Source organism: Pseudophryne corroboree, chromosome 2 (genome assembly GCF_028390025.1).
Source record: "Pseudophryne corroboree isolate aPseCor3 chromosome 2, aPseCor3.hap2, whole genome shotgun sequence".
NCBI classification, from domain to species: Eukaryota; Metazoa; Chordata; class Amphibia; order Anura; family Myobatrachidae; genus Pseudophryne; species Pseudophryne corroboree.
Genome location: NC_086445.1, coordinates 818,977,596 through 819,005,235, shown reverse-complemented (window position 1 = coordinate 819,005,235; position 27,640 = coordinate 818,977,596). Strand labels below are relative to the sequence as shown.

The window sequence follows — 27,640 nt, the reverse complement described above, 5'->3', positions numbered from 1 at the left end:
CTCCTGGCATGTAAATCAGTTCATTTCTTTGGATTCAACATCAGCGTTCCATTCTTTGAAAGGTGGTTGAGTACATCAAAGGAGCAGAATAATATGCAAATCAACACATTTCGTTCTGTAATAAACCGCCACTTTTTCAAGATTGTTGAAAAGGGGTCTCACACCAAATAATTTCACTTACAGATCACTGAAATTTAGAGTTTGTTCAATCTGCAAAAATGCATTCATCCCAGCAAGCCAGAGGAAGCTTACGTCTGGATCATTTTGGTTTTGTTTATTTTTACAGACCAGGATCCAGTAATGGGAAATCTGTTGCTCTGTCCAGAGCATATATTTTTGACTCTCCTCAAGTGGGGTCACAAGAAACAATCCTCCCTAAGTCAATCCTTTTAGGGGCTATTGGCACAGGTGAGCTGATTCCTGATATCAAAGGCTACAGGACAGATCCCATCTTTTAAGCCCTCCATTAGATTTACGGTACATTTAGCTAGTGATGAGCGGGTTCGGATCCTTGGAATCCGACCCGCCCGAACTTCACCTTTTTTTTACACGGGTCCGAGCGACTGTGATCCTCCCGCCTTGCTCGGTTAACCCGAGCGCGCCCGAACGTCATCATCCCGCTGTCGGATTCTCGCGAGACTCGGATTCTATATAAGGACTCAGGAGCCGCGCGTCGCCGCCATTTTCACACGTGCATTGAGATTGATAGGGAGAGGACGTGGCTGGCGTCCTCTCCGAGTCCGTTGTATTATATTAGAACTTAGTTAGTTATAATTGTGGGGAGGATTGGGGACGGGGAGCAGCTGTTAGGGAGTACAGTGCAGGGTTTTGAGTTTAATCCGTTGTTTCTCTGCCTGAAAAAAAAACGCTCCACCATATCTGTGCTCACTCAGTGTGCTGCACTGCTGCATGATATATCTGTGCTGAGTGCACTGCTCACACTGCCTAATTGTGGGGACTGGGGAGCAGTTATAGCAGGAGTACAGTGCACAGTTTTGCTGACAGTGACCACCAGTCCAGTATACGTTTGTCTGCCTGAAAAACACTGTGGTGTTTTTTTTTTTTCTTTCTTCATGCTAGTTTGTTTAGCAGTCTGCTGACACTGCAGTGTCCACCAGGTCCGTTATACAGTATATTATATATATAATTAAGCACTAAGCAGCAGTACGGTAGGCCACGGCTGTACCTACCTCTGTGTCGACTCGTCACTCGTCGTCCATAAGTATAAGTGATACTATCCATCCATCTACATTGTATACCTGTGGTGTTTTTTTTTTTCTTTCTTCATACTAGTTTAGCAGTCTGCTGCTGACACTGTCCACCAGGTCCGTTATACAGTATATTATATTTATATATAAGCACTAAGCAGCAGTACGGTAGGCCACGGCTGTACCTACCTCTGTGTCGTCACTCGTCCATAAGTATAAGTAATACTATACTATCCATCCATCTACATTGTATACCTGTGGTGTTTTTTTTTCGTTCTTCATACTAGTTTAGCAGTCTGCTGACACTGTCCACCAGGTCCGTTATACAGTATATTATATTTATATATAAGCACTAAGCAGCAGTACGGTAGGCCATGGCTGTACCTACCTCTGTGTCGTCAGTGCACTCGTCGTCCATAAGTATAAGTAATACTATACTATCCATCCATCTACATTGTATACCTGTGGTGGTTTATTTTTCTTTCTTCATACTAGTTTAGCAGTCTGCTGACACTGTCCACCAGGTCCGTTATACAGTATATTATATTTATATATAAGCACTAAGCAGCAGTACGGTAGGCCATGGCTGTACCTACCTCTGTGTCGTCAGTGCACTCGTCGTCCATAAGTATAAGTAATACTATACTATCCATCCATCTACATTGTATACCTGTGGTGTTTTTTTTTTCTTTCTTCATACTAGTTTAGCAGTCTGCTGCTGACACTGTCCACCAGGTCCGTTATACAGTATATTATATTTATATATAAGCACTAAGCAGCAGTACGGTAGGCCACGGCTGTACCTACCTCTGTGTCATCACTCGTCGTCCATAAGTATAAGTAATACTATACTATCCATCCATCTACATTGTATACCTGTGGTGGCTTTTAGTTGTGCGCAAAATATGGAGAACAAAAATGTGGAGGTTAAAAAAATAGGGAAAGATCAAGATCCACTTCCACCTCGTGCTGAAGCTGCTGCCACTAGTCATGGCCGAGACGATGAAATGCCATCAACGTTGTCTGCCAAGGCCGATGCCCAATGTCATAGTACAGAGCATGTAAAATCCAAAACACAAAAGATCAGTAAAAAAATGACCCAAAAATCAAAATTAAAAGCGTCTGAGGAGAAGCGTAAACTTGCCAATGTGCCATTTACGACACGGAGTGGCAAGGAACGGCTGAGGCCCTGGCCTATGTTCATGGCTAGTGGTTCAGCTTCACATGAGGATGGAAGCACTCATCCTCTCGCTAGAAAAAAGAAAAGACTTGCGGCAAAAGCACAGCAAAGAACTGTGCGTTCTTCGAAATCACAAATCCCAAAGGAGAGTCCAATTGTGTCGGTTGCGATGCCTGACCTTCCCAACACTGGACGGGAAGAGCTTGCGCCTTCCACCATTTGCACGCCCCCTGCAAGTGTTGAAAGGAGCACCCGCAGTCCAGTTCCTGATAGTGAAATTGAAGATGTCAGTGTTGAAGTACACCAGGATGAGGATATGGGTGTTGCTGGCGCTGGGGAGGAAATTGACAAGGAGGATTCTGATGGTGAGGTGGTTTGTTTAAGTCAGGCACCCGGGGAGACACCTGTTGTCCGTGGGAGGAATATGGCCATTGACATGCCTAGTGAAAATACCAAAAAAATCAGCTCTTCAGTGTGGAAGTATTTCAACAGAAATGCGGACAACAGGTGTCAAGCCGTGTGTTGCCTTTGTCAAGCTGTAATAAGTAGGGGTAAGGACGTTAACCACCTAGGAACATCCTCCCTTATACGTCACCTGCAGCGCATTCATAATAAGTCAGTGACAAGTTCAAAAACTTTGGGCGACAGCGGAAGCAGTCCACTGACCAGTAAATCCCTTCCTCTTGTAACCAAGCTCACGCAAACCACACCACCAACTCCCTCAGTGTCAATTTCCTCCTTACCCAGGAAAGCCAATAGTCCTGCAGGCCATGTCACTGGCAAGTCTGATGAGTCCTCTCCTGCCTGGGATTCCTCCGATGCATCCTTGAGTGTAACGCCTACTGCTGCTGGCGCTGCTGTTGTTGCTGCTGGGAGTCGATCGTCATCCCAGAGGGGAAGTCGGAAGACCACTTGTACTACTTCCAGTAAGCAATTGACTGTCCAACAGTCCTTTGCGAGGAAGATGAAATATCACAGCAGTCATCCTGTTGCAAAGCGGATAACTGAGGCCTTGACAACTATGTTGGTGTTAGACGTGCGTCCGGTATCCGCCGTTAGTTCACAGGGAACTAGACAGTTTCTTGAGGTAGTGTGCCCCCGTTACCAAATACCATCTAGGTTCCACTTCTCTAGGCAGGCGATACCGAGAATGTACACGGACGTCAGAAAAAGACTCACCAGTGTCCTAAAAAATGCAGTTGTACCCAATGTCCACTTAACCACGGACATGTGGACAAGTGGAGCAGGGCAGACTCAGGACTACATGACTGTGACAGCCCACTGGGTAGATGTATTGCCTCCTGCTGCAAGAACAGCAGCGGCGGCACCAGTAGCAGCATCTCGCAAACGCCAACTCGTTCCTAGGGAGGCTACGCTTTGTATCACCGCTTTCCAGAATAGGCACACAGCTGAAAACCTCTTACGGCAACTGAGGAAGATCATCGCAGAATAGCTTACCCCAATTGGACTCTCCTGGGGATTTGTGACATCGGACAATGCCAGCAATATTGTGAGTGCATTACATCTGGGCAAATTCCAGCACGTCCCATGTTTTGCACATACCTTGAATTTGGTGGTGCAGAATTATTTAAAAAACGACAGGGGCGTGCAAGAGATGCTGTCGGTGGCCAGAAGAATTGCGGGCCACTTTCGACGCACAGGCACCGCGTACAGAAGACTGGAGCACCACCAAAAACACCTGAACCTGCCCTGCCATCATCTGAAGCAAGAGGTGGTAACGAGGTGGAATTCAACCCTCTATATGTTTCAGAGGATGGAGGAGCAGCAAAAGGCCATTCAAGCCTATACATCTGGCCATGATATAGGCAAAGGAGGTGGAATGCACCTGTCTCAAGCGCAGTGGAGAATGATTTCAACGTTGTGCAAGGTTCTGCAACCTTTTGAACTTGCCACACGTGAAGTCAGTTCAGACACTGCCAGCCTGAGTCAGGTCATTCCCCTCATCAGGCTTTTGCAGAAGAAGCTGGAGGCATTGAAGGAGGAGCTAAAACAGAGCGATTCCGCTAGGCATGTGGGACTTGTGGATGGAGCCCTTCATTTGCTTAACCAGGATTCACGTGTGGTCAATCTGTTGAAATCAGAGCACTACATTTTGGCCACCGTGCTCGATCCTAGATTTAAAACCTACCTTGGATCTCTCTTTACGGCAGACACAAGTCTGCAGAGGTTCAAAGACCTGCTGGTGACAAAATTGTCAAGTCAAGCGGAACGCGACCCGTCAACATCTCCTCCTTCACATTCTCCCGCAACTGGGGGTGCGAGGAAAAGGCTACGAATTCGGAGCCCACCCGCTGGCGGTGATGCAGGGCAGTCTGGAGCGACTGCTGATGCTGACATCTGGTCCGGACTGAAGGACCTGCCAACGATTACTGACAAGTCGTCTACTGTCACTGCATATGATTCTCTCACCATTGAAAGAATGGTGGAGGATTATATGAGTGACCGCATCCAAGTAGGCACGTCAGACAGTCCGTACGTATACTGGCAGGAAAAAGAGGCAATTTGGAGGCCCTTGCACAAACTGGCTTTATTCTACCTAAGTTGCCCTCCCTCCAGTGTGTACTCCAAAAGAGTGTTTAGTGCCGCCGCTCACCTTGTCAGCAATCGGCGTACGAGGTTACTTCCAGAAAATGTGGAGAAGATGATGTTCATTAAAATGAATTATAATCAATTCCTCCATGGAGACATTCACCAGCAGCAATTGCCTCTAGAAAGTACACGAGGACCTGAGATGGTGGATTCCAGTGGGGACGAATTAATAATCTGTGAGGAGGGGGATGTACACAGTGAAAGGGGTGATGAATCGGACGATGATGATGAGGTGGACATCTTGCCTCCGTAGAGCCAGTTTGTGCAAGGAGAGATTGATTGCTTCTTTTTTGGTGGGGGCCCAAACCAACCAGTCATTTCAGTCACAGTCGTGTGGCAGACCCTGTCGCTGAAATGATGGGTTCGTTAAAGTGTGCATGTCCTGTTTTTACAACATAAGGGTGGGTGGGAGGGCCCAAGGACAATTCCATCTTGCACCTCTTTTTTCTTTCATTTTTCTTTGCGTCATGTGCTGTTTGTGGAGTATTTTTTTGAAGGGCCATCCTGCGTGACACTGCAGTGCCACTCCTAGATGGGCCAGGTGTTTGTGTCAGCCACTAGGGTCGCTTAGCTTAGTCACACAGCTACCTCATTGCGCCTCTTTTTTTCTTTGCGTCATGTGCTGTTTGGGGAGTATTTTTTTGAAGGGCCATCCTGCGTGACACTGCAGTGCCACTCCTAGATGGGCCAGGTGTTTGTGTCGGCCACTAGGGTCGCTTAGCTTAGCCATCCAGCGACCTCGGTGCAAATTTTAGGACTAAAAATAATATTGTGAGGTGTGAGGTGTTCAGAATAGACTGAAAATTAGTGGAAATTATGGTTATTGAGGTTAATAATACTATGGGATCAAAATGACCCCCAAATTCTATGATTTAAGCTGTTTTTTAGGGTCTTTTGAAAAAAACACCCGAATCCAAAACACACCCGAATCCGACAAAAAAAATTCGGTGAGGTTTTGCCAAAACGCGTCCGAACCCAAAACACGGCCACGGAACCGAACACAAAACCAAAACACAAAACCCGAAAAATTTCAGGTGCACATCACTACATTTAGCATACAGGAACAAACTATGCAAGTATGAACATCATTTGTATGTACCAGCATCAGCACTATTCAAAGTACTACAATTTGCCCATAACTCCATGCTATCAGGCAACAAGGGTGTGCATAAAACCCATGAACTGATGATGTCTCATTATTTCTGGTGGCCAAAATGTAAAAAAAGGTTGTTAAAACAATTATACTATCTTGCAGTATTTGTGACCAATCTTGGGTTCCCCATAGTTCTCCACTTGAACTCTTACAACTAATACCTATCCCCTCTCATCCATGGGGGTCAGTTTGCCTATTTTTTGTTGATTTACCACCATCAAAAGGTATGACTACAATCTTAGTGGTGGTGGATCGACTCCTAAAGATGGCCCATTTTCTGCCCTGTCATATGAACTACCCTTTGCAAAAGAAATGGCAGAATTGTTGATCACAGAAATGTTTCAACTGCATGGGGGACTATATGATTTTGGATCAGGGAATACAATTTACTTCACATTTTTGGAAGCAATTTTGTACAGCTCTTAATATAAAGATTAACCTGTCAACTGTCTTCTATCTACTATCAAATGGTCAAACAGAGCGAACCGAACAGACGTTGGAACAACATTTAAAGTTAGATTTGCCATCTACAGGATGATTGGGTTGATGTCCTCCCAATTACAGAGTTTTCATAAAATAACTCTCAACATTCATCTAACAGAGCCCTTTTTTCCCCAATCTGGAGTGTCATCCAAATCTGCTTCTACAGGAATGTGGTTTCTGCTGTGACTAAAAGACTGAAATATCTGCAAAGTATAATTGAGGTGTTAAAGGATACATTGCATGATGCCCAGAACAGTTATAAGAGATGATAGGCACCGTACAGCTGCACCAGCTTTTAAGTTTGGCAATAAAGTCTGGCTCTCAATCTGTAAATAGGTGTGCCTGCTTCAAAACTAGGTCTAAGATCCATATGCCCCTTTAATATTTTGGTTCAGGTCAATCCAGTTGCCTTTATACTTGAACTCTCAGATTCCATGAAGATTCATCCAGCTTTTCACAGCTCCCTATGTCAAATCCATTCCCTGGGCACATTCTACCCCCCCTAGATCCTGTTAGATTTAATGAACATGAGTAGTTTCTGGTACAGGGAATTCTATTGAAATAAGCTTCAATATTTGATAAAATGTCAGAGGTATGGCCCAGAAGATTCATGGGAACCAAACGAAAAATGTTCATGCCCCTCATTTACTGCATGATTTCCATCAGATATAGCCAGAAAAACCTGGCAAAACACCATCCAGAGGACACTGTTGAAGGGGAGAATAGTGTTAGGAAGTGTATCTGATTATCACATCTCCAACCACAAGAAGTCACTAGATTTTCTTTATTCGTATGCCCTTAGTTTAGCCCTTAGCCTAGATGGCCAGTGTTATTTCAGTAGAATTTATCTTGGCTCATGCTAACTGTTTGGGCATTTAAATAGCTACTTCTTGAGTTAAACCATGCTTGACTATTCTGCTTGCTCAGCTTCTGTTACTTGTTCCTGCATACTTTGCTTACCTGTGATTACCTGCTGGTGTACACCACTGGCATACATCTGACAATCTGCTTGGATACTGACCATATCTACATCTGCTTGTTCAGCTTCTGAATACTCAGCTGACTCCATTAATTCAGCAGTGTCTCGGACATTCTGGGAAAGTAGGTAAGTATCAAAGTTATATGATTTAGCAATTGCTAAATACTGTAAGTTATTGCACGCTCTCATTATGAAAATATTTAAATATGTTTTTATAGACATATACTCCATTTATTTTATTACAGGGTTTGGATCCAATCATAGAACATGGAACTGTTTATAAAACCAGTCGGTTTTATTCAAATGAAAAAGTTACTTTAACCATGAGAGTAAAATGGCATAAAGTCTGTTCTAAACAGACAGAGTGGAGCAGATGGAGTGAACCACAGATAATAGGCAAGTAAAATATTACAGTACACATTTGATGGGATTTAGGCTATCTGCACAATGGTTTGGGTTTCTATCTTCTAACAAAGGTGGTAGTGATTAATACTGTATAATAGCCTCTGATTTTGTAAATAACATTTTGTTTAGATTCTCTGGTTAGTTGGAGGTTACTTTATATAACAGAAGTTAAATCACAGATAAATCACCAGAAAACTGCTATTTTTAAATAAAAGTTGCCTCTTTTTACTGTCCTAATTTGTTTTTGATGTTCTAAATATAAACAGATAAAATGATCAACAAGTTCACAAGTCACCACCAAACACACCAGAAAAAATTGCAGAACACTAGAGATGCATCAAGTCAATGAAAGAGTGGCAATAATATTTTGTCATATTGAGGCTAATAATAATAATAATAATAATAATAATATAATCCCTTTTCCGATATTAGAGTTGTGCTGTTTAGTACTGGGTCTAGTTTTCCATAGGAAGGTGGGAATACACATGCATGCCTCCTACGTACAGATAAGCGACCCAATGTTTAATGGAACCTGGGATCTTCCTGATACCTCTGTTTTTTATAGCAGGTTTTTATTAAACGTTCCCCTTTTAAAATTACTAGTATAATCTAGCACCTTTTTAAAATATGTAATAATAAATTAGTTCGCCCTTTTAAATGAATAAAAATACAGTGACCTTAATTAAAATATATAATATAATAATGTACATTATAAAAAGTAGTGCCCTTATTTAAAAAAAAAAATGTCACCAGAGTACAACGAAAAACTATTTGCTGAATTAAAATTTACATGAGCCATTTTTCCTGTTTTGCTCCAATGAGGTCCTAAGAGATTTACATAAAAAAAATCAAAACAAAACAAATAAAACAAAAACAGCTCAATAGAACTCCGGCACTGAGTTAAAATCAGGCAGTCTGGCTAGATTAAATAGTGAAGAGCACTATCTTTCTCTCCATCAAAGGCTACTACCATGCCAACATTGTGCAAAGTCTGCAGCTCACTGCAGCTGGGTTACAGTTAGAAGGGGTAGAGGTAGAAGGAAGAGACAGGCCAGCTCTGAGCTGCCAAATCCCAGCAGATTCACCCGACTGGACAAAGATACTGTGGATGGCAGTGCAGATTTGGCAGGGCAGGTAGAGACTTTCTAGCAACCAGAGGAGCTGTAACTCTGGCACAGAGGGGATAGCTGTTAGCAAAGTGCCTAGTCAGATTGTAGTGGTAGGGGATCAAATTATCAGGAAGGCAGATAGGGCAATCTGCTACCGAAACTGCGATCGTTGTACAGTGTGTTGTCTTCCGGGGGTTCTGGTACGACACATTGCAGACTGGGTAGACAGTTTGTTGGCACCAATAACAAAGTTAGCGGTAGATGGGATGTCCTTAAAAATGATTACAGGGACCTACTATAGGTTGCAAGCTTAAGGCAAGGGTATCAAAGGAAATATTCTCAGAAATAGTACCTGTGCCATGCGCTAGCTCAGGGAGATTAGTTAGGTAAATGTGTTGCAGAGAGATTGGTGTAGGAAGGAGGGATTTGTGTTCCTGGAATGCTGGGCAGACTTCTCAGTCAGACGCCATCTTTTTAGTCGTGATGGATTGCACCTGAACGAGGAGGGGGCCACAGCGCTGAGGGGAAGGATGGTTAGAAGGTTGGAGGAGATTTTAAACTAGGTGTCTGGGGTGAGGTATTCAAAATAATTAGTGGGACAACAAGATAAAGAAGAAAGGTATCTATAAAGTATAATGAGGGTGGAGAGGGGGGACGGGGAAAATAGTCAGCCATGGTAAATTAAGGAAAACTCAAGTATCTAAAGAAACAATATCTACAACAAAACATACAAATCAGGGAATTACTAAACTTAAGTGTATGCTAGCAAATGCAAGAATCTTAAAAATGTATATGGGGGAATTAGAAACGATTGCACTTAATGATCAATATGATATCATAGGCATTACAGACACATGGTGGGTTTATTCTCATGACTGGGAAGCAAACTTGGAGGGGTACACTCTCTTCAGGAGAGATAGGACTAATAAAAAGGGAGGGGGTGTTTGTCTTTATTTTAAGCCATTCTTAAAACCGTATTTAAAGGAGGTTATTTATGAGGGGACTGGAGACAACATGGAGTCATTATGGTTGAGATTTCGAGTGGGGGTAAAGATACAAAAAAGCTTTTAATATGGACATGCTACAAAACCGCCAGATATTAGTGTGACTGATGAATTACAACCCTTGCAGCAAATCGAAAAAAAAACTGCAGGACTGGGGGAGGTTATAATCATTGGGACTTTAATTACCCGGACATAAATTGGAACACTGAAACAGTAAATACAGCTAGGGGTAACAGGTTCTTAAACATGCTAAAAGATCATTACTTGTCCCAGGTAATCGAGGAACCAACTAGACTAAGGACTATACTGGACGTAGTACTAATTAACAATGTGTAGATAATATCAAATATTAAAGTAGGGGAGACCTTGGGAAATAGCGATTATAATATGGTCACATTCAATAACAGTTTTCAAAAACAACACTATAAGGGTCCAACTAAGACATTTAACTTTAGAAAAGCTAATTTCAACATGCTAAAACTAGCAATAAAGGACATCAATTGGGAAAGTTTGATTCATGGTAAGAATACGGCTGAAATGTGGAATGTTTTTACAACTTTGCTCAATAAGTACACTCATTTGTTCATCCCAAGGGCAACAAAAGCAGGAGTAGTAAATGCAAACCAATGTGGCTTAATAAGAAGGTTAAGGAACAAATGGATAAACAAAGGCGTGCTTTCAAAGCATTTAAGTCTGACGGGAAGGCGGAATCATTCCAGTACTACTAGGAATGTAACAAAAAATGCAAAAAAGAAATCAAAACAGCTAAAATAGAAAACAAAATCGCCAAGGAGAGTAAAACAAACCCCCAAAAGTTTTTTAAGTATATATTGGTAAAAGGTTAAAAAAGGAGAATATTGGACCATTAAAGAGCTAGTTGGATGTCTTGATTAATGATGATAGGGAAAAAGCAGATTTATTGATCGGAGCAGCAAATTTGTTAGCTGCAAGGGGGGGGCAGTTATAACATGTGCAGAGAGAATTAGATTTGGGTGGGGTGTGTTCAAACTGAAATCTAAATTGCAGTGTTAAAATAAAGCAGCCAGTATTTACCCTGCACAGAAACAAAATAACCCACCCAAATCTAACTCTCTCTGCAAATGTTATATCTGCCACACCTGCCGTGCACATGGTTTTGCCCAACTGCTAGCAAATTTGCTGCTACGATCAGGTCTGAATTTTCCCCTATATCCTCATTTCACCTAGTACTTAACAATGGGTCGTTATCATAGCTTATGTTGTGCACTACTCCCACCAACCGGTCCTCTCTAGTGAATACTGATGAAAATAATTTATTCAATAAATCTGCCTTTTCCCTATCATCATTAACCATTAACCATAAATAAATCTCCTGGGCCGGATGGACTTCACCCCAGGTTTCTTATGGAACTTAATGCAGAACTATCGAGACCAGTATATTTGATTTTAAGAGAGTCAGTTACATCAGGAATGATACTGAAGGACTGGTGTATAGCAGACGTAGTCCCAATATTTAAAAATAGAATTAAAACCCATCCCGGCAACTATAGACCAGTAAGTTTGACATCTATATTGGGGAAAATACTGGAAGGTATAATAAGGGATAGCTCCAAGGTTAATTGTATTTACTTCCTTTCAGGGTCTGATCCTACAAGGTCTGAGTTTACACAAAACCACCTTTTGATTGTACTGGGAATTGGCACAGCTGTTGTCCTAATTCTTATGGTATTTCTATGCCACAGGTAAAGTATAAACATTTTCATTAAGATAATCCTTTTAGCTTATGTTAAATAACAAATAATTATTTGCATTATCAAAATATTGTAAAACATAATTGGTAGGTGAAATTAAAGTTATAATTGTGATAATAACTGTCTCAACCAAAGTAAACATTACAAACTAGAGATAAGCAGGCTTGGTTCTCAGAGATCTGAGCCCACCCAAAGTTACAAATCTAAGTGGATCTGGGTCGGGACTCGGATCTCCCTGCCATGTTCGGATCCTGCAACAAGGCAAAACATCATCTTCCGGCTGTTAGATCTCTTGGGGTTTTTATTCGGGGGGCAATTTCAAAAGTCCCATTGAAATCAGTGAGCTGACCGCTGTTTGGTTGAAAGAGCCGTTCTCAGCTTATCAGCTGTCAGCCCATTGATTTCACTTGGACATTGAAATTGCAGGCTCCCTGCATTCTCGTCCACCTGGAGGCTGCTGCAGCCACAGTTCGCGGCACAAACATGGCATTAAGAGAACGTTGTGTACAGGGCTGGATTAAGCCTTGGGGGTGCCCAGGGCACTTAAGACAGGGGGGCCCCTGGTGAAAGGTGGGGTATGTATATTAGATTGTGTATACCTCCCAACATGTCCCATTTCAGGAGGGGCAAAATGCTCTCTACCTGGACTTCTCTCTTAATATATGATTGATGTCACCTGTGTTGAACTATTTAATTGATAAGAAAGGTGTTTCAACACAGGTGTTTGCAATCATAAATTAAGAAGGAAGTCCAGGTAGAGAGCATTTTGTCCCTCCTGTAATGGGTCATGGCAGGAGGTATAGATTGTGTATATTAAATTTAAACCAATGGTGTATATTAGTTTTTAAGTAATAGTTTAATAATGCATGGGTACTGTTTATACAGTAGCTCCACCTAATTGAAAGACAACTATTTTATACATTTTTCTTGTAGTGGAACAAAGACAAATTGAACAACCTTAAAATACACATAGAAAAATACAATAATTTATCTAGTCACATGCAAGAATAGCATCAGCCTCTGTACTACTAACACACTGGGACAAGACTCAAGAGGACTCTGTGTGTGTCTCTATCTCTAGACCCAAATGGTTTAGTTGCATAAAAGTTTACATAGGACTCAGACACCCAGGCAGTGAGGAGGAGAAGCTGGGATCCCTGTGTCACTTACAGTTCTCTCCACCCTCATAGCTCTCCGCTGTTCAGAAAGGTTCCGGTATGAATGGTTGACCATGTTATGGTCGACAGTCATTAGGTTGACCACTATTGGGCGACATTGGCATGATCGATATGGACAAATGGTCGACACATGAAAAGGTCGACATTAGGTTGTTGTTTTTTATAAACTTTTTTTGGTGTAGTTTTCTGTTTAAAGTGATGGGGAACCCCAGTTAGTGCACCGCGTCCCCTCGCATGGCTCGCTTCGCTTGCCATGCTTCTGGCAAGGTGCCTCACTGCGCTCGCCATAGATTACTGTTCCCAATCGTAGTCCACGTGGATCGTAAAGTATGGAAAGTGCCACAAAAGAAAAAAAAGTTAAAAACTCATGTCTACCTTTTCATGTGTCGACCTTTCTCGTGTCGACCATGTGCCCATGTCAACCATGTCAATGTCGACCAATAGTGGTCGACCTAATGATTGTCGACCATAACCATCCAAACGGATACCTTCAGAAAGATCTGTGGGTAGCGCAAGAAAAATGATACTCCTGTGTATCTGCCTGCACTGCATAATGTCCTGCTCGCATTCTGGCTCTCACATTAAGAGGGAAAGCTAGAGTTATCAGTGTGCTTTGGCCGGGGGGCACCTGATAGAGGGGGCATCCGGGGTACAGTATGCCCTGCATTTTTCCCCCCTTAATCTGGCTATGGTTGTGTACACTGACTGAAGCATCCGTACCATCATCATCCTTACAGAAACAACTGGGGCATTTACCATTGGGGGCCTCCTGTCACTTGCTGTCACAGTAAGTGAACTATTACTTGGCTACAGCTGGTATGTATACCTGCACTGTATCCGACTCGCACTGCATCCGACCCACACTGTAACCCACACTTTATCCGACCTGCACCGTATCCAGCCTGCACTCTATGTGACCCGCACTGTATCGGACCCGCATTGTAACTTGCACTGAATACAACCCGCACTATAACCTGCACTGTATCTGACCCACACTGTATCAGACCCACACTGTAACCGCACTGTAATCCATACAGTATCCGAACCACGCTGTATCCAACCCGCACTCTATCCAATCCGCACTGTACCTAACCCTCACTGTATCTGATCCGTATTGTAACCCGCACTGTATCTGACCCACACTGTATATGACCTAAACTATATCTGACCCGCACTGTGTGTCCCACACTGTAACTTGCTCAATATTTAGTGCCAGTCATCAGTGGCCCAGGGACTCCAGGAGGGAGCTACAGATTGGGCACTGAGAATAGGCATGTGCTGGGGGCATGAGCACTTGTGTAGGGGGCATCCGCGTTTGTTGTTGCTATTTTACACATGGTTTAGGTTTTTTTTTTCTTTGCTAATTGTTAACTACTACTACCCTCGAGCAGTGATATTCCACACATGATTCTTAGTAATTTTATTGTATTGTTTTCAATTGGAAGCACTTGTGTTTTGGTCTGATTGGTAATTGCTAATACATTACTAATTTCCAAAACATTTTTAAACAGAAATAGCTGCCGTGTATTTGTGCAGTTTCTATGTTGCTTAGTTTAGCCAGCCAGTCTTTGGCCCTCATTCCGAGTTGATCGCTCTCTGCCGTTTTTCGCAGCGCAGCGATCAGGTGAAAAAACTGCATTTATGCGCATGCGCATGGTACGCAGCGCGCATGCGCTAAGTACTTTCACACAAAACTCTGTCGTTTTACACAAGCTCGAGCAACGCTTTTCAGTCGCTCGAGTGTTCGTTGTTTGATTGACAGGAAGTGGGTGTTTCTGGGCGGCAACTCAGCATTTTCAGGGAGTGTGCTAAAAAACACAGGCGTGCCAGGTAAAAACGCAGGAGTGGCTGGCCGAATGCAGGGCGTGTTTGTGACGTCAAACCAGGAACTAAACAGACTGCAGTCATCACAAGCTAGGAGTATGTCTTGAGCCACTCTGACACTGCATTAAATTTTTTAGTAGCAGAACTGCTAACCTTTCGATCGCACTTCTGCTAAGCTAAGATACACTCCCAGAGGGCGGCGGCCTAGCGTATGCAATGCTGCTAAAAGCAGCTAGCGAGCGATCAACTCGGAATGAGGGCCTTTGATCTATGGGCCTAATTCAGACCTGATCATAGCAGCAACTTTGTTAGCAGATGGGCAAAACCTTGTGCACTGCAGGGGAGGGGGGGGGGGGGAAAGCAGATATAACATGCAGAGAGAGTTAGATTTGGGTGGGGTGTGTTCAAATTGAAATCTAAATTGCAGTGTAAAAATAAAGCAGGCAGTATTTACCCTGCACAGAAACAATATAACTCACCCAACTCTAACTCTATCTGCACATGTTATATCTGCCACACCTGCAGTGCACATGGGGGGTTATTCCGACCTGATCGCTCGCTGCAGTTTATCGCAGTGCAGCGATCGGGTGGGAACTGCGCATGCACCGATACCGCAGCGTGCCGGCGCATGCTGGATGGCCGTAGGCCAACGTTCCATAGCGATCGCCTCTGCCTGATTGACAGGCAGAGGCGGTCACTGGGCGGGAGGGGGCGGCACGGCGGCATTTGGCCACCGTTTTGGGGGCACGGTTCGGCCAACGCAGGCGTGGCCGGACCATGCGGAAGGCGGGCCGCAGCAGCTGCATGACGTCACAAGCGACCAGGGGCAGCGACGAGCAACTCCCGGTCAGCCGCAGGAGCTGCGCTGGCCGGGAGTTACTCAACAAGTACAAAAGCATCGCCGCTGTGCAATGCTTTTGTACTTGTACGGCGCGGGCCGGACAGACACGCGGGGTGGGCTAGTTCTGTGCTGGGCGTCTCCCACATGTCTGGGAACATGATCATAGCTGTGCTAAATTTAGCACAGCTACGATCAACTTGGAATGACCCCCATGGTTTTGACCATCTGCTAACAAAGTTGCTGCTACGATCAGATCTGAATTAGGCCCCATGTGCACTGCAGGGGGAGGGGGCAGATATAACATGTGGAGAGAGAGTTATGCGCCCTACACACTGGGCGATAAAACTGAAAGATATGAACGATCTCGTTCATTAATGAACGAGATACCGTTCATATCTTTCAGTGTGTAGGCAGCAACGATGAACAATGCTCATTCATCGTTGCTGCCCCGTCGCTTGTGCATGCAGGCCAATATGGATGATCTCGTCCATATTTGCCTGCACTGCTATGGAGCCGGGTGACGGGGGTAGTGAAGAAACTTCACTCTCCCCGTCACTGCCCCATCGCTGCCGGGTCGCCCGCCAGCCATATCCACCGTCGGGCAGCTCAGCGGCGGATCGCAAGTGTGTAGGGCCCATAAGATTTGGGTAGGTTATATTGTTTCTGTGCAGGGTAAATACTGTCTGCTTTATTTTTACACTGCAATTTAGATTTCAGTTTGATCACACCCCACCCAAATCTAACTCTCTCTGCACATGTTATATCTGCCCCACCTGCAGTGCACATGGTTTTGCCCAACTGCTAACAAATTTGCTGCTGCGATCAACTCTGAATTACCCCCTATGAACAATATTGTGAGCTGTGAGGTGGTAAAAATTGGCTGGAAATGACTGAAAATCAATGTTATTGAGGTTAATAATACAGTTGGAACAAAAAAAGGCCCAAATTATGTGATTTTTATCTATTTTAAAAAAAAACATGTTTTAAGAAAAAAAAAGTAGAGATTCAAAACCAAAACATGTGAGGGTGGTTTTGACAAAACCAAAACACAAACTAAATACAAATCCAAAACCAAAACATGGGGGTTGGCATACATCTCAATGATTTTTCGCATGCTGAATTAGGACCTATATTCACAAAATAGGGTGCACCGGACATTTTTCGGGTTTTGGTTTTGGATTCGGTTCCGCGGCCGTGTTTTGGATTCGGACGCGTTTTGGCAAACCTCCCTGAAAAATTTTTGTCGGATTCGGATGTGTTTTGGATTCGGGTGTTTTTTTTTTCAAAACCCCTCAAAAACAGCTTAAATCATAGAATTTGGGGGTAATTTTGATCCCATAGTATTATTAACCTCAATAACCATAATTTCCACTCATTTCCAGTCTATTCTGATCACTTCACACCTCACAATATTATGTTTAGCCGTAAAATTTGCACCAAGGTCGCTGGATGACTAAGCTTAGCAACCCAAGTGTCCGGCACAAACACCTGGCCCATCTAGGAGTGGCACTGCAGTGTTAGACAGGATGGCACTTAAAAAAATTAGCCCCAAACATCACATGATGCAGAGATTTTAAAAAAAGAGGTGCCCTTATGTTGTATAAACAGGACATGCACACTTTAACAAACCCATCATTTCAGTGACAGGGTCTGCCACACGACTGTGGCTGAAATGACTGGTTTGTTTGGGCCCCCACCAAAAAAGAAGCAATCAATCTCTCCTTGCACAAACTGGCTCTACAGAGGTAAGATGTCCACCTCCTCCTCATCATCCGATTCCTCACCCCTTTCATTGTGTACATCCCCCTCCTCACAGATTATTAATTCGTCCCCACTGGAATCCACCATCTCAGGTCCCTGTGTACTTTCTGGAGGCAATTGCTGGTGAATGTCTCCACGGAGGAATTGATTATAATTCATTTTGATGAACATCATCTTCTCCACATTTTCTGGAAGTAACCTCGTACGCCAATTGCTGACAAGGTGACCGGCTGCACTAAACACTCTTTCAGAGTACACACTGGAGGGGGGGCAACTTAGGTAAAATAAAGCCAGTTTGTGCAAGGGCCTCCAAATTGCCTCTTTTTCCTGCCAGTATATGTACGGACTGTCTGACGTGCCTACTTGGATGCGGTCACTCATATAATCCTCCACCATTCTTTCAATGGTGACAGAATCATATGCAGTGACAGTAGACGACATGTCAGTAATCGTTGGCAGGTTTCTCAGTCCGAACTAGATGTCAGCACTCGCTCAAGACTGCCCTGCATCACCGCCAGCGGGTGGGCTCGGAATTCTGAGCCTTTTCCTCGCAGCCCCAGTTGCGGGAGAATGTGAAGGAGGAGCTGTTGGCGGGTCACGTTCCGCTTGACTTGACAAGTGTCTCACCAGCAGGTCTTTGAACATCTGCAGACTTGTGTCTGCTGGAAAGAGAGATACAACGTAGGCTTTAAACCTAGGATCGAGCACGGTGGCCAAAATGTAGTGCTCTGATTTCAACAGATTGACCACCCGTGAATCCTGGTTAAGCGAATTAAGGGCTCCATCCACAAGTTCCACATGTCTAGCGGAATCGCTCCGTTTTAGCTCCTCCTTTAATCTCGCCAGCTTCTTTTGCAAAAGCCTGATGAGTGGAATGACCTGACTCAGGCTGGCAGTGTCTGAACTGACTTCACGTGTGGCAAGTTCAAAGGGTTGCAGAACCTTGCACAACGTTGAAATCATTCTCCACTGCGCTTGAGTCAGGTGCATTCCCCCTCTTTTGTCTATATCGTAGGTAGATGTATAGGCTTGAATGGCCTTTTGCTGTTCCTCTATCCCCTGAAGCATATAGAGGGTTGAATTCCACCTCGTTACCACCTCTTGCGTCAGCTGATGGCGGGGCAGGTTCAGGAGTGTTTGCTGGTGCTCCAGTCTTCGGCACGCGGTGGTTGAATGCTGAAAGTGGCCCGCAATTCTTCGGGCCACCGACAGCATCTCTTGCACGCCCCTGTCATTTTAAAAAAAATTCTGCACCACCAAATTCAATGTATGTGCAAAACATGGGACGTGCTGGAATTTGCCCACATGTAATGCACACACAATATTGGTGGCGTTGTCCGATGTCACAAAACCCCAGGAGAGTCCAATTTGGGTAAGCCATTCTGCGATGATGTTCATCAGTTTCCGTAAGAGGTTGTCAGCTGTGTGCCTCTTATGGAAAGCAGTGATACAAAGCGTAGCCTGCCTAGGAACGAGTTGGTGTTTGCGAGATGCTGCTACTGGTGCCGCCGCTGCTGTTCTTGCTGCGGGAGGCAATACATCTACCCAGTGGGCTGTCACAGTCATATAGTCCTGAGTCTGCCCTGCTCCACTTGTCCACATGTCCGTGGTTAAGTGGACATTGTGTACAACTGCATTTTTTAGGACACTGGTGACTCTTTTTCTGACGTCTGTGTACATTCTGGGTATCGCCTGCCTAGAGAAATGGAACCTAGATGGTATTTAGTACCGGGGACACAGACCTCAAGCAATTCTCTAATTCCCTGTGAATTAACGGTGGATACCGGACACACGTTTAACACCACCGCAGCTGCCAAGACCTGAGTTATCCGCTTTGCAGCAGGATGACTGCTGTGATATTTCATCTTCCTTGCAAAGGACTGTTGGACAGTCAATTGCTTACTGGAAGTAGTACAAGTGGTCTTCCAACTTCCCCTCTGGGATGACGATCGACTCCCAGCAGCAACAACAGCAGCACCAGCAGCAGTAGGCGTTACACTCAAGGATGCATCAGAGGAATCCCAGGCAGGAGAGGACTCATCAGACTTGCCAGTGACATGGCCTGCAGGACTATTGGCTTTCCTGTCTAAGGAGGAAATTGACACTGAGAGAGTTGGTGGTGTGTTTTGCAGGAGTTTGGTTACAAGAGGAAGGGATTTAGTTGTCAGTGGACTGCTTCCGCTGTCACCCAAAGGCTTTGAACTTGTCAATGACTTCTGAGGAATGCGCTCCAGGTGACGTATAAGGGAGGATGTTCCTAGGTGGTTAACGTCCATACCCCTACTTATTACAGCTTGACAAAGGCAACACATGGCTTGACACCTGTTGTCCGTATTTCTGTTAAAATAATTCCACACCAAAAAGGTGATTTTTTTGTAATTTGACAAGGCATGTCAATGGCCATATTCGTCCCACGGACAACAGGTGTCTCCCCGGGTGCCTGACTTAAACAAACCACCTCACAATCAGAATCCTCCTTGTCAATTTCCTCCTCAGCGCCAGCAACACCCATATCCTCATCCTGGTGTACTTCAACAGTGACATCTTCAATTTGACTATCAGGAACTGGACTGCGGGTGCTCCTTCCAGCACTTGCAGGGGGCGTGCAAATGGTGGAAGGCGCCACCTCTTCCCATCCAGTGTTGGGAAGGTCAGGCATCGCAACCGACACAATTGGACTCTCCTTGGGGATTTGTGATTTAGAAGAACGTACAGTTCTTTGCTGTGCTTTTGCCAGCTTAAGTCTTTTCATTTTTCTAGCGGGAGGATGAGTGCTTCCATCCTCATGTGAAGCTGAACCACTAGCCTTGAACATAGGCCAGGGCCTCAGCCGTTCCTTGCCACTCCGTGTCGTAAATGGCATATTGGCAAGTTTACGCTTCTCATCAGACGCTTTTAATTTAGATTTTTGGGTCATTTTACTGAACTTTTTATTTTTGAATTTTACATGCGCTCTACTATGACATTGGGCATCTTCCTTGGCAGATGACGTTGATGGCATTTCATCATCTCGGCCATGACTAGTGGCAGCAGCTTCAGCACGAGGTGGATCTTGATCTTTCCCTATTTTACCCTCCACATTTTTGTTCTCCATTTTTTAATATGTGGAATTATATGCCAGTAATATATCAATAGCAATGGTCTACTGTACTGTACTATATATGTATACTGTTGGTCTCCAAAATGCTGCACTGTAATACTAGAAGCTATAGAAAAGTATATATATTATTGTATATATCAGTACAGAGCAGTGTAACTGTGACCCATGTGTCCTGACAAGCAGTATAGAAGCTATAGAAAAGTATATATATTATTGTATATATCAGTACAGAGCAGTGTAACTGTGACCATGTGTCCTGACAAGCAGTATAGATGATATAGAAAATAAGAAAAGTATATATATTATTGTATATATCAGTACAGAGCGGTGTAACTGTGACCCATGTTTCCTGACAAGCAGTATAGAAGCTATAGAAAAGTATATATATATATTATTGTATATATCAGTACAGAGCGGTGTATCTGTGACCATGTGTCCTGACAAGCAGTATAGAAGCTATAGAAAAGTATATATATTATTGTATATATCAGTACAGAGCGGTGTAACTGTGACCCATGTGTGTACTGACAAGCAGTATAGAAGCTATAGAAAAGTATTTATATTATTGTATATATCAGTACAGAGCAGTGTAACTGTGATCATGTGTCCTGACAAGCAGTATAGAGGCTGTAGAAAAGTATATATATTATTGTATATATCAGTACAGATCGGTGTATCTGTGACCATGTGTCCTGACAAGCAGTATAGAAGCTATGGAAAAGTATATATATTACTGTATATATCAGTACAGAGCGGTGTAACTGTGACACATGTGTCCTGACAAGCAGTATGGGAGCTAAAGAAAAGTATATATATTACTGTATATATCAGTACAGAGCGGTGTATCTGTGATCATGTGTTGTGACAAGCAGTATAGAAGCTATAGAAAATAAGATTTTAAACCTACCGGTAAATCTTTTTCTCGTAGTCCGTAGAGGATGCTGGGGACTCCGTAAGGACCATGGGGATAGACGGGCTCCGCAGGAGAAATGGGCACTTTAAGAAAGAACTTTAGGTATGGGTGTGCACTGGCTCCTCCCTCTATGCCCCTCCTCCAGACCTCAGTTAGAGAAACTGTGCCCAGAGGAGACGGACAGTACGAGATAAGGATTTTTGTTAATCCAAGGGCAAGATTCATACCAGCCCACACCATTCACACCGTATAACTTGTGTTATATACTAACCAGTTAACAGTTAACAGTATGAAACAACACAGCATCAGTTCGAGACCGATGAAAACTATAACATAACCCTTATGTAAACAAAACTATATACAAGTCTTGCAGAAGTAGTCCGCACTTGGGACGGGCGCCCAGCATCCTCTACGGACTACGAGAAAAAGATTTACCAGTAGGTTTAAAATTTTATTTTCTCTTACGTCCTAGAGGATGCTGGGGACTCCGTAAGGACTATGGGGATTATACCAAAGCTCCCAAACGGGTGGGAGAGTGCGGATGACTCTGCAGCACCGATTGAGCAAACAGGAGGAGCTCCTCAGACAGGGTATCAAACTTATAGAACTTTTCAAAGGTGTTTGAACCCGACCAAGTAGCAGCTTGACAAAGTTGTAATGCCGAGACGCCTCGGGCAGCCGAGCCCACCTTCCTATTGGAATGGGCCTTAACCGATATTGGTAACGGCAATCAAGCCGTAGAATAAGCCTGCTGAATCGTGTTACAGATCCAGCGAGCAATAGTCTGTTTTGAAGCAGGAGCGCCAACCTTGTTGGCTGCATACAGAACAAACAGTGCTTCTGTTTTTCTGACCCTAGCCGTTCTGGCCACGTAAATTTCCAAAGCCCTGACCACATCAAGGGACTCGGAATCCTCCAAATCTCGCGTAGCCACAGGCACCACAATAGGTTGGTTCATATGAAAAGAGGACACCACCTTAGGCAAAAATTGAGGACGGGTCCGCAATTCCGCTCTATCCATATGGAAAACCAGATAGGGGCTTTTATGAGACAAAGCCGCCAATTCTGAAACTCGCCTAGCCGAAGCCAAGGCTAACAACATGACCACCTTCCAAGTGAGATATTTTAACTCCACCATTTTAAGTGGTTCAAACCAGTGCGACTTAAGGAAACTCAACACCACGTTAAGGTCCCAAGGCGCCACCGGAGGTACATAAGGAGGCTGAATATGCAGCACTCCCTTCAAAAAAGTCTGTACTTCTGGGAGAGAAGCTAATTCCTTCTGAAAGAAAATGGATGAGGCCGAAATCTGAACCTTAATGGAGCCTAACTTTAGGCCCAAATTCACTCCAGTTTGTAGGAAGTGAAGGAAACGGCCCAGATGGAATTCTTCCGTAGGAGCATTCCTGGCCTCACACCAAGAAACATACTTTCTCCATATACGGTGATAATGTTTAGCTGTCACGTCCTTCCTAGCCTTTATCAGAGTAGGAATGACCTCATCCGGAATGCCCTTTTCCGCTAGGATCCTGCGTTCAACCGCCATGCCGTCAAACGCAGCCGCAGTAAGTCTTGGAACAGACAGGGCCCCTGTTGCAGCAGGTCCTGTCTTAGAGGAAGAGGCCACGGATCTTCTGTGAGCATCTCCTGCAGATCCGGATACCAGGGCCTTCGCGGCCAATCTGGAACAATGAGAATTGTCTGTACTCCTCTTTTTCTTATTATTCTCAACACCTTTGGGATGAGAGGGAGAGGAGGAAACACATAGACCGACTGGAACACCCACGGTGTCACTAGTGCGTCCACAGCCACTGCCTGAGGGTCTCTTGACCTGGCGCAATACCTCTGTAGCTTTTTGTTGAGGCGGGACGCCATCATGTCTATCTGTGGCAGTCCCCACTGACTTGCAATCTGTGCGAAGACTTCCTGATGAAGTCCCCACTCTCCTGGATGCAGGTCGTGTCTGCTGAGGAAGTCTGATTCCCAGTTGTCCACTCCCGGAATAACCACTGCTGATAGTGCGCTTACATGATTTTCAGCCCAGCGAAGAATCCTGGTGGCTTCCGTCATTGCCACTCTGCTCCTTGTGCCGCCTTGGCGGTTTACATGAGCCACTGCGGTGATGTTGTCTGACTGGATCAGAACCGGTAGGTTGCGAAGCAAGGTCTCCGCTTGACGAATGGCATTGTATATGGCCCTCAGCTCCAGGACGTTGATGTGAAGACAAGTCTCTTGACTTGACCAAAGACCTGTGTGACTGCTCCCCAACCTCGGAGGCTCGCGTCCGTGGTTACCAGAATCCAGTCCTGAATGCCAAACCTGCGACCCTCTAGAAGGTGAGCACTCTGTAACCACCACAGGAGAGATACCCTGGCCTTGGGGGACAGGGTGATCAGCTGATGAATCTGTAGATGTGACCCGGACCATTTGTCTAGTATGTCCCATTGGAAAGTCCTTGCATGGAACCTGCCGAAGGGAATGGCCTCGTAAGATGCCACCATCTTCCCCAGGACCCGAGTGCAGTGATGCACTGACACCTGTTTTGGCTTCAATAGGTTCCTGACCAGAGTCATGAGTTCCTGTGCCTTTTCTATCAGAAGATAAACCCTTTTCTGGTCCGTATCCAGAATCATGCCTAAAAAGGTCAGACGAGTCGTAGGAACCAACTGTGACTTTGGGATATTGAGAATCCAGCCGTGTTGCTGTAACACCTTCAGTGAAAGTGACACGCTGTTCAGCAACTGCTCTCGTGACCTCGCTTTTATGAGGCGATCGTCCAAGTACGGGATAATTGTGACACCCTGCTTGCGCAGGAGCACCATCATTTCCGCCATTACCTTGGTGAAAATCCTCGGGGCTGTGGAAAGCCCAAACGGCAACGTCTGCAACTGGTAATTACAATCCTGTACCGCAAATCTCAGGTACGCCTGATGAGGTGGATATATGGGAACATGAAGGTATGCATCCTTTATGTCCAGGAATACCATAAACCCCCCCCCCCTTCTAGTCTGGCGATGACCGCTCTGAGCGATTCCATCTTGAACTTGAACCTTTTTAAGTATAGGTTCAGGGATTTTAAATTTAAAATGGGTCTGACCGAACCGTCCGGTTTCTGGACTACAAACAGGGTTGAGTAATATCCCCTCCATTGTTGAAGTAGGGGAACTTTGACCACCACCTGTTGAAGATACAATTTGTGAATTGCATTTAACACTATCTCCCTTTCTGGGGGAGAAGCCTGTAGGGCCGATTTGAAAAATCGGCGAGGAGGCACCTCTTCGAATTCCAGCTTGTAACCCTGGGAAACAATTTCTATTGCCCAGGGATCCACCTGCGAGTGAACCCAGATGTGGCTGAAAGCTCGAAGACGTGCCCCCACTGGGGCGGACTACCTTAGCGGAGCCCCAGCGTCATGCGCTGGATTTAGTAGAGGCCGAGGAGGACTTCTGTTCCTGGGAACTAGCTGTGTTTTGCAGCTTTTTTCCTCTGCCCTTTCCTCTGGCAAGAAAGGACGCACCTCGTACTCTCTTGTTTCTCTGTGACCGAAAGGACTGCATTTGATAATGTGGCGCTTTCTTAGGTTGTGAGGGAATATAAGGCAAACAATTTGATTTACCTGCTGTAGCTGTGGAGACCAGGTCCGAGAGACCTTCCCCAAACAATTCCTCACCCCTGTAAGGTAAAACCTCCATATGCCTCTTTGAGTCAGCATCACCTGTCCATTGCCGGGTCCATAGGTCTCGTCTAGCAGAAATCGCTATAGCATTGATTGACTCTAGAACCCAGTAGACCAATGTCTCTTTGAGCATCTCTCATATATAAGACAGCATCTTTAATATGTTCTAGGGTCAATAAAATGGTATCCTTATCCAGGGTATCAATCTCCGTCGATAAGGTATCTGTCCTCGCTATTACAGCGCCACAAACCCAAGCCGACGCTATCGCCGGTCTGAGTAAGGTACCAGAATGTGCGTAAATGGACTTCAAGGTAACCTCCTGCTTGCGATCAGCAGGATCCCTGAGGGTAGCCGTATCTTTGGATGGCAGCGCTACCTTTTTGGATAGGCATGTCAACGCTTTGTCCACCCTAGTGGAGGATTCCCACCGTATCCAGTCCTTTGCCGGGAAAGGATACGTCATAAGAATCCTTTTGGGAATCTGCAGTTTCTTGTCTGGAGATTCCCACGCTTTATCACATAACTCATTCAGCTCATGAGAGGGGGGAAAGGTTACCTCAGCTTTCTTTCCCTTAAACATGTGTACCCTCGTGTCAGGGACAGAGGGGTCATCAGTGATATGAAGTACATCCTTTATTGCAATAATCATATATCGAATACTTTTCTCCAATTTTGGCTGTAACTTTGCATCATCGTAGTCGACACTGGAGTCAGAATCCGTGTCGGTATCAGTGTCTACTATTTGGGATAGTGGGCGCTTTTGAGACCCCGAAGGTCCCTGCGACATAGGGACAGGCAGGTGTTGATTCCCTGCCTGTTCCCTAGCCTCAGCTTTGTCCAATCTTTTGTGCAATAAATTCACATTAGCACTTTAAATATTCCACATATCCATCCAGTCAGGTGTCGGCGTTGCCGACGGAGACACCACATTCATTTGCTCCACCTCCTCCCTAGGAGAGCCTTCTACCTCAGACATGTCGACACGCGTACCGACACACCACACACTCTGGGAATCGTCTTATCTGAAGACAGTTCCCCCACATGGCCCTTTGGAGAGACAGAGAGAGAGTATGCCAGCACACGCCCAGCGCCAAAGACCCAGGAAAAACACACAATATGTTTACCCATATAGCGCTATAATCATGTATTTTGCGCCAACTTATCTGCCCCCCCCCTTCTTTAAAACCCTCTTTCACCGTGTAAGCAGGGGAGAGTCCGGGGAGCTTCCTCTCAGCGCTGTGCTGTGGAGAAAATGGCGCCTGTGAGTGCTGAGGAACAAGCTCCGCCACCTCAGCGGCAGGCTTCGGTCCCGCTAAAATATTGAAAAAACTGGTGGGGGCTCTTAGATATACAGTGCCCAGCCCGTATATATAAATTTTTGCCAGAGATTGAGGTCCATATTGCTGCCCAGGGCGCCCCCCCCCCCTGCGCCCTGCACCCTTACAGTGTCTGCCTGTGTGTGTCTGTGTGGGAGCAATGGCGCACAGCGCTACCGCTGTGCGTTACCTCACTGAAGATCTGAAGTCTTCTGCCGCCTCTGAAGTCTTCTTTCTTCTCATACTCACCCGGCTTCTATCTTCCGGCTCTGCGAGGAGGATGGCGGCGCGGCTCTGGGATGGACGGCGAGGGTGAGACCTGCGTACCGATCCCTCTGGAGCTAATGGTGTCCAGCAGCCTAAGAAACAGAGCCTAACATTAAAGTAGGTCTATTTATCTCCCCTCAGTCCATCGATGCAGGGAGTCTGTTGCCAGCAGGCTCCCTGAAAATAAAAAACCTAATAAAATACTTTCTTTTCAGGAAACTCAGGAGAGCTCCCTGTAATGCACCCAGTCTCCTTTGGGCACAGTAATAAACTGAGGTCTGGAGGAGGCGCATAGAGGGAGGAGCCAGTGCACACCCATACCTAAAGTTCTTTCTTAAAGTGCCCATGTCTCCTGCGAAGCCCGTCTATCCCCATGGTCCTTACGGAGTCCCCAGCATCCTCTAGGACGTAAGAGAAAAGTATATATTATTATATACTGGTGGTCCCCAGTCCCCACAATGCAGCACATTGATCAGATATTTGCAGGACACTGAGCACAGATATGGAACGTTTTCAGGCAGAGAACGTAGATATTTTCAGCACACTGAGCACAGATATTTGCAGCACACTGAGCACAGATATTTGCAGCACACTGAGCACAGATTACGGAGCTTTTCAGGGAGAGAACGCAGCCACGTCCTCTCCGTTCAATCTCCAAAGCACGAGTGAAAATGGCGGCGACGCGCGGCTCCTTATATAGAATACGAATCTCGCGAGAATCCGACAGCGGGATGATGACATTCGGGCGCGTTCTAGTTAACCGAGCAAGGCGGGAGGATCCGAGGCTGCCTCGGAAGCGTGTAAAATAGGTGAAGTACGGGGGGGTTTGGATCCCGAGGAACCGAACCCGCTCATCTCTATAATAAATACAATATTATTTATTCTAAATGTGATGAGGACTA

General features: G+C 45.0%; 1 protein-coding gene across 3 annotated transcripts in view; it reads left to right on the top strand.

The window, feature by feature from the left end:
- The window catches only part of LOC135049809 (interleukin-5 receptor subunit alpha-like), a 280,810-nt gene that overhangs the window by 205,474 nt on the left and 47,696 nt on the right, over window positions 1-27,640 (top strand). For all 3 annotated transcript variants that reach the window (XM_063955694.1, XM_063955693.1, XM_063955695.1), the window contains 2 exons: window positions 7,859-8,009; window positions 11,750-11,852. In XM_063955694.1, the coding sequence (XP_063811764.1) occupies window positions 7,859-8,009; window positions 11,750-11,852 (254 nt within the window). The remainder of the gene's footprint in view (window positions 1-7,858; window positions 8,010-11,749; window positions 11,853-27,640) is intronic.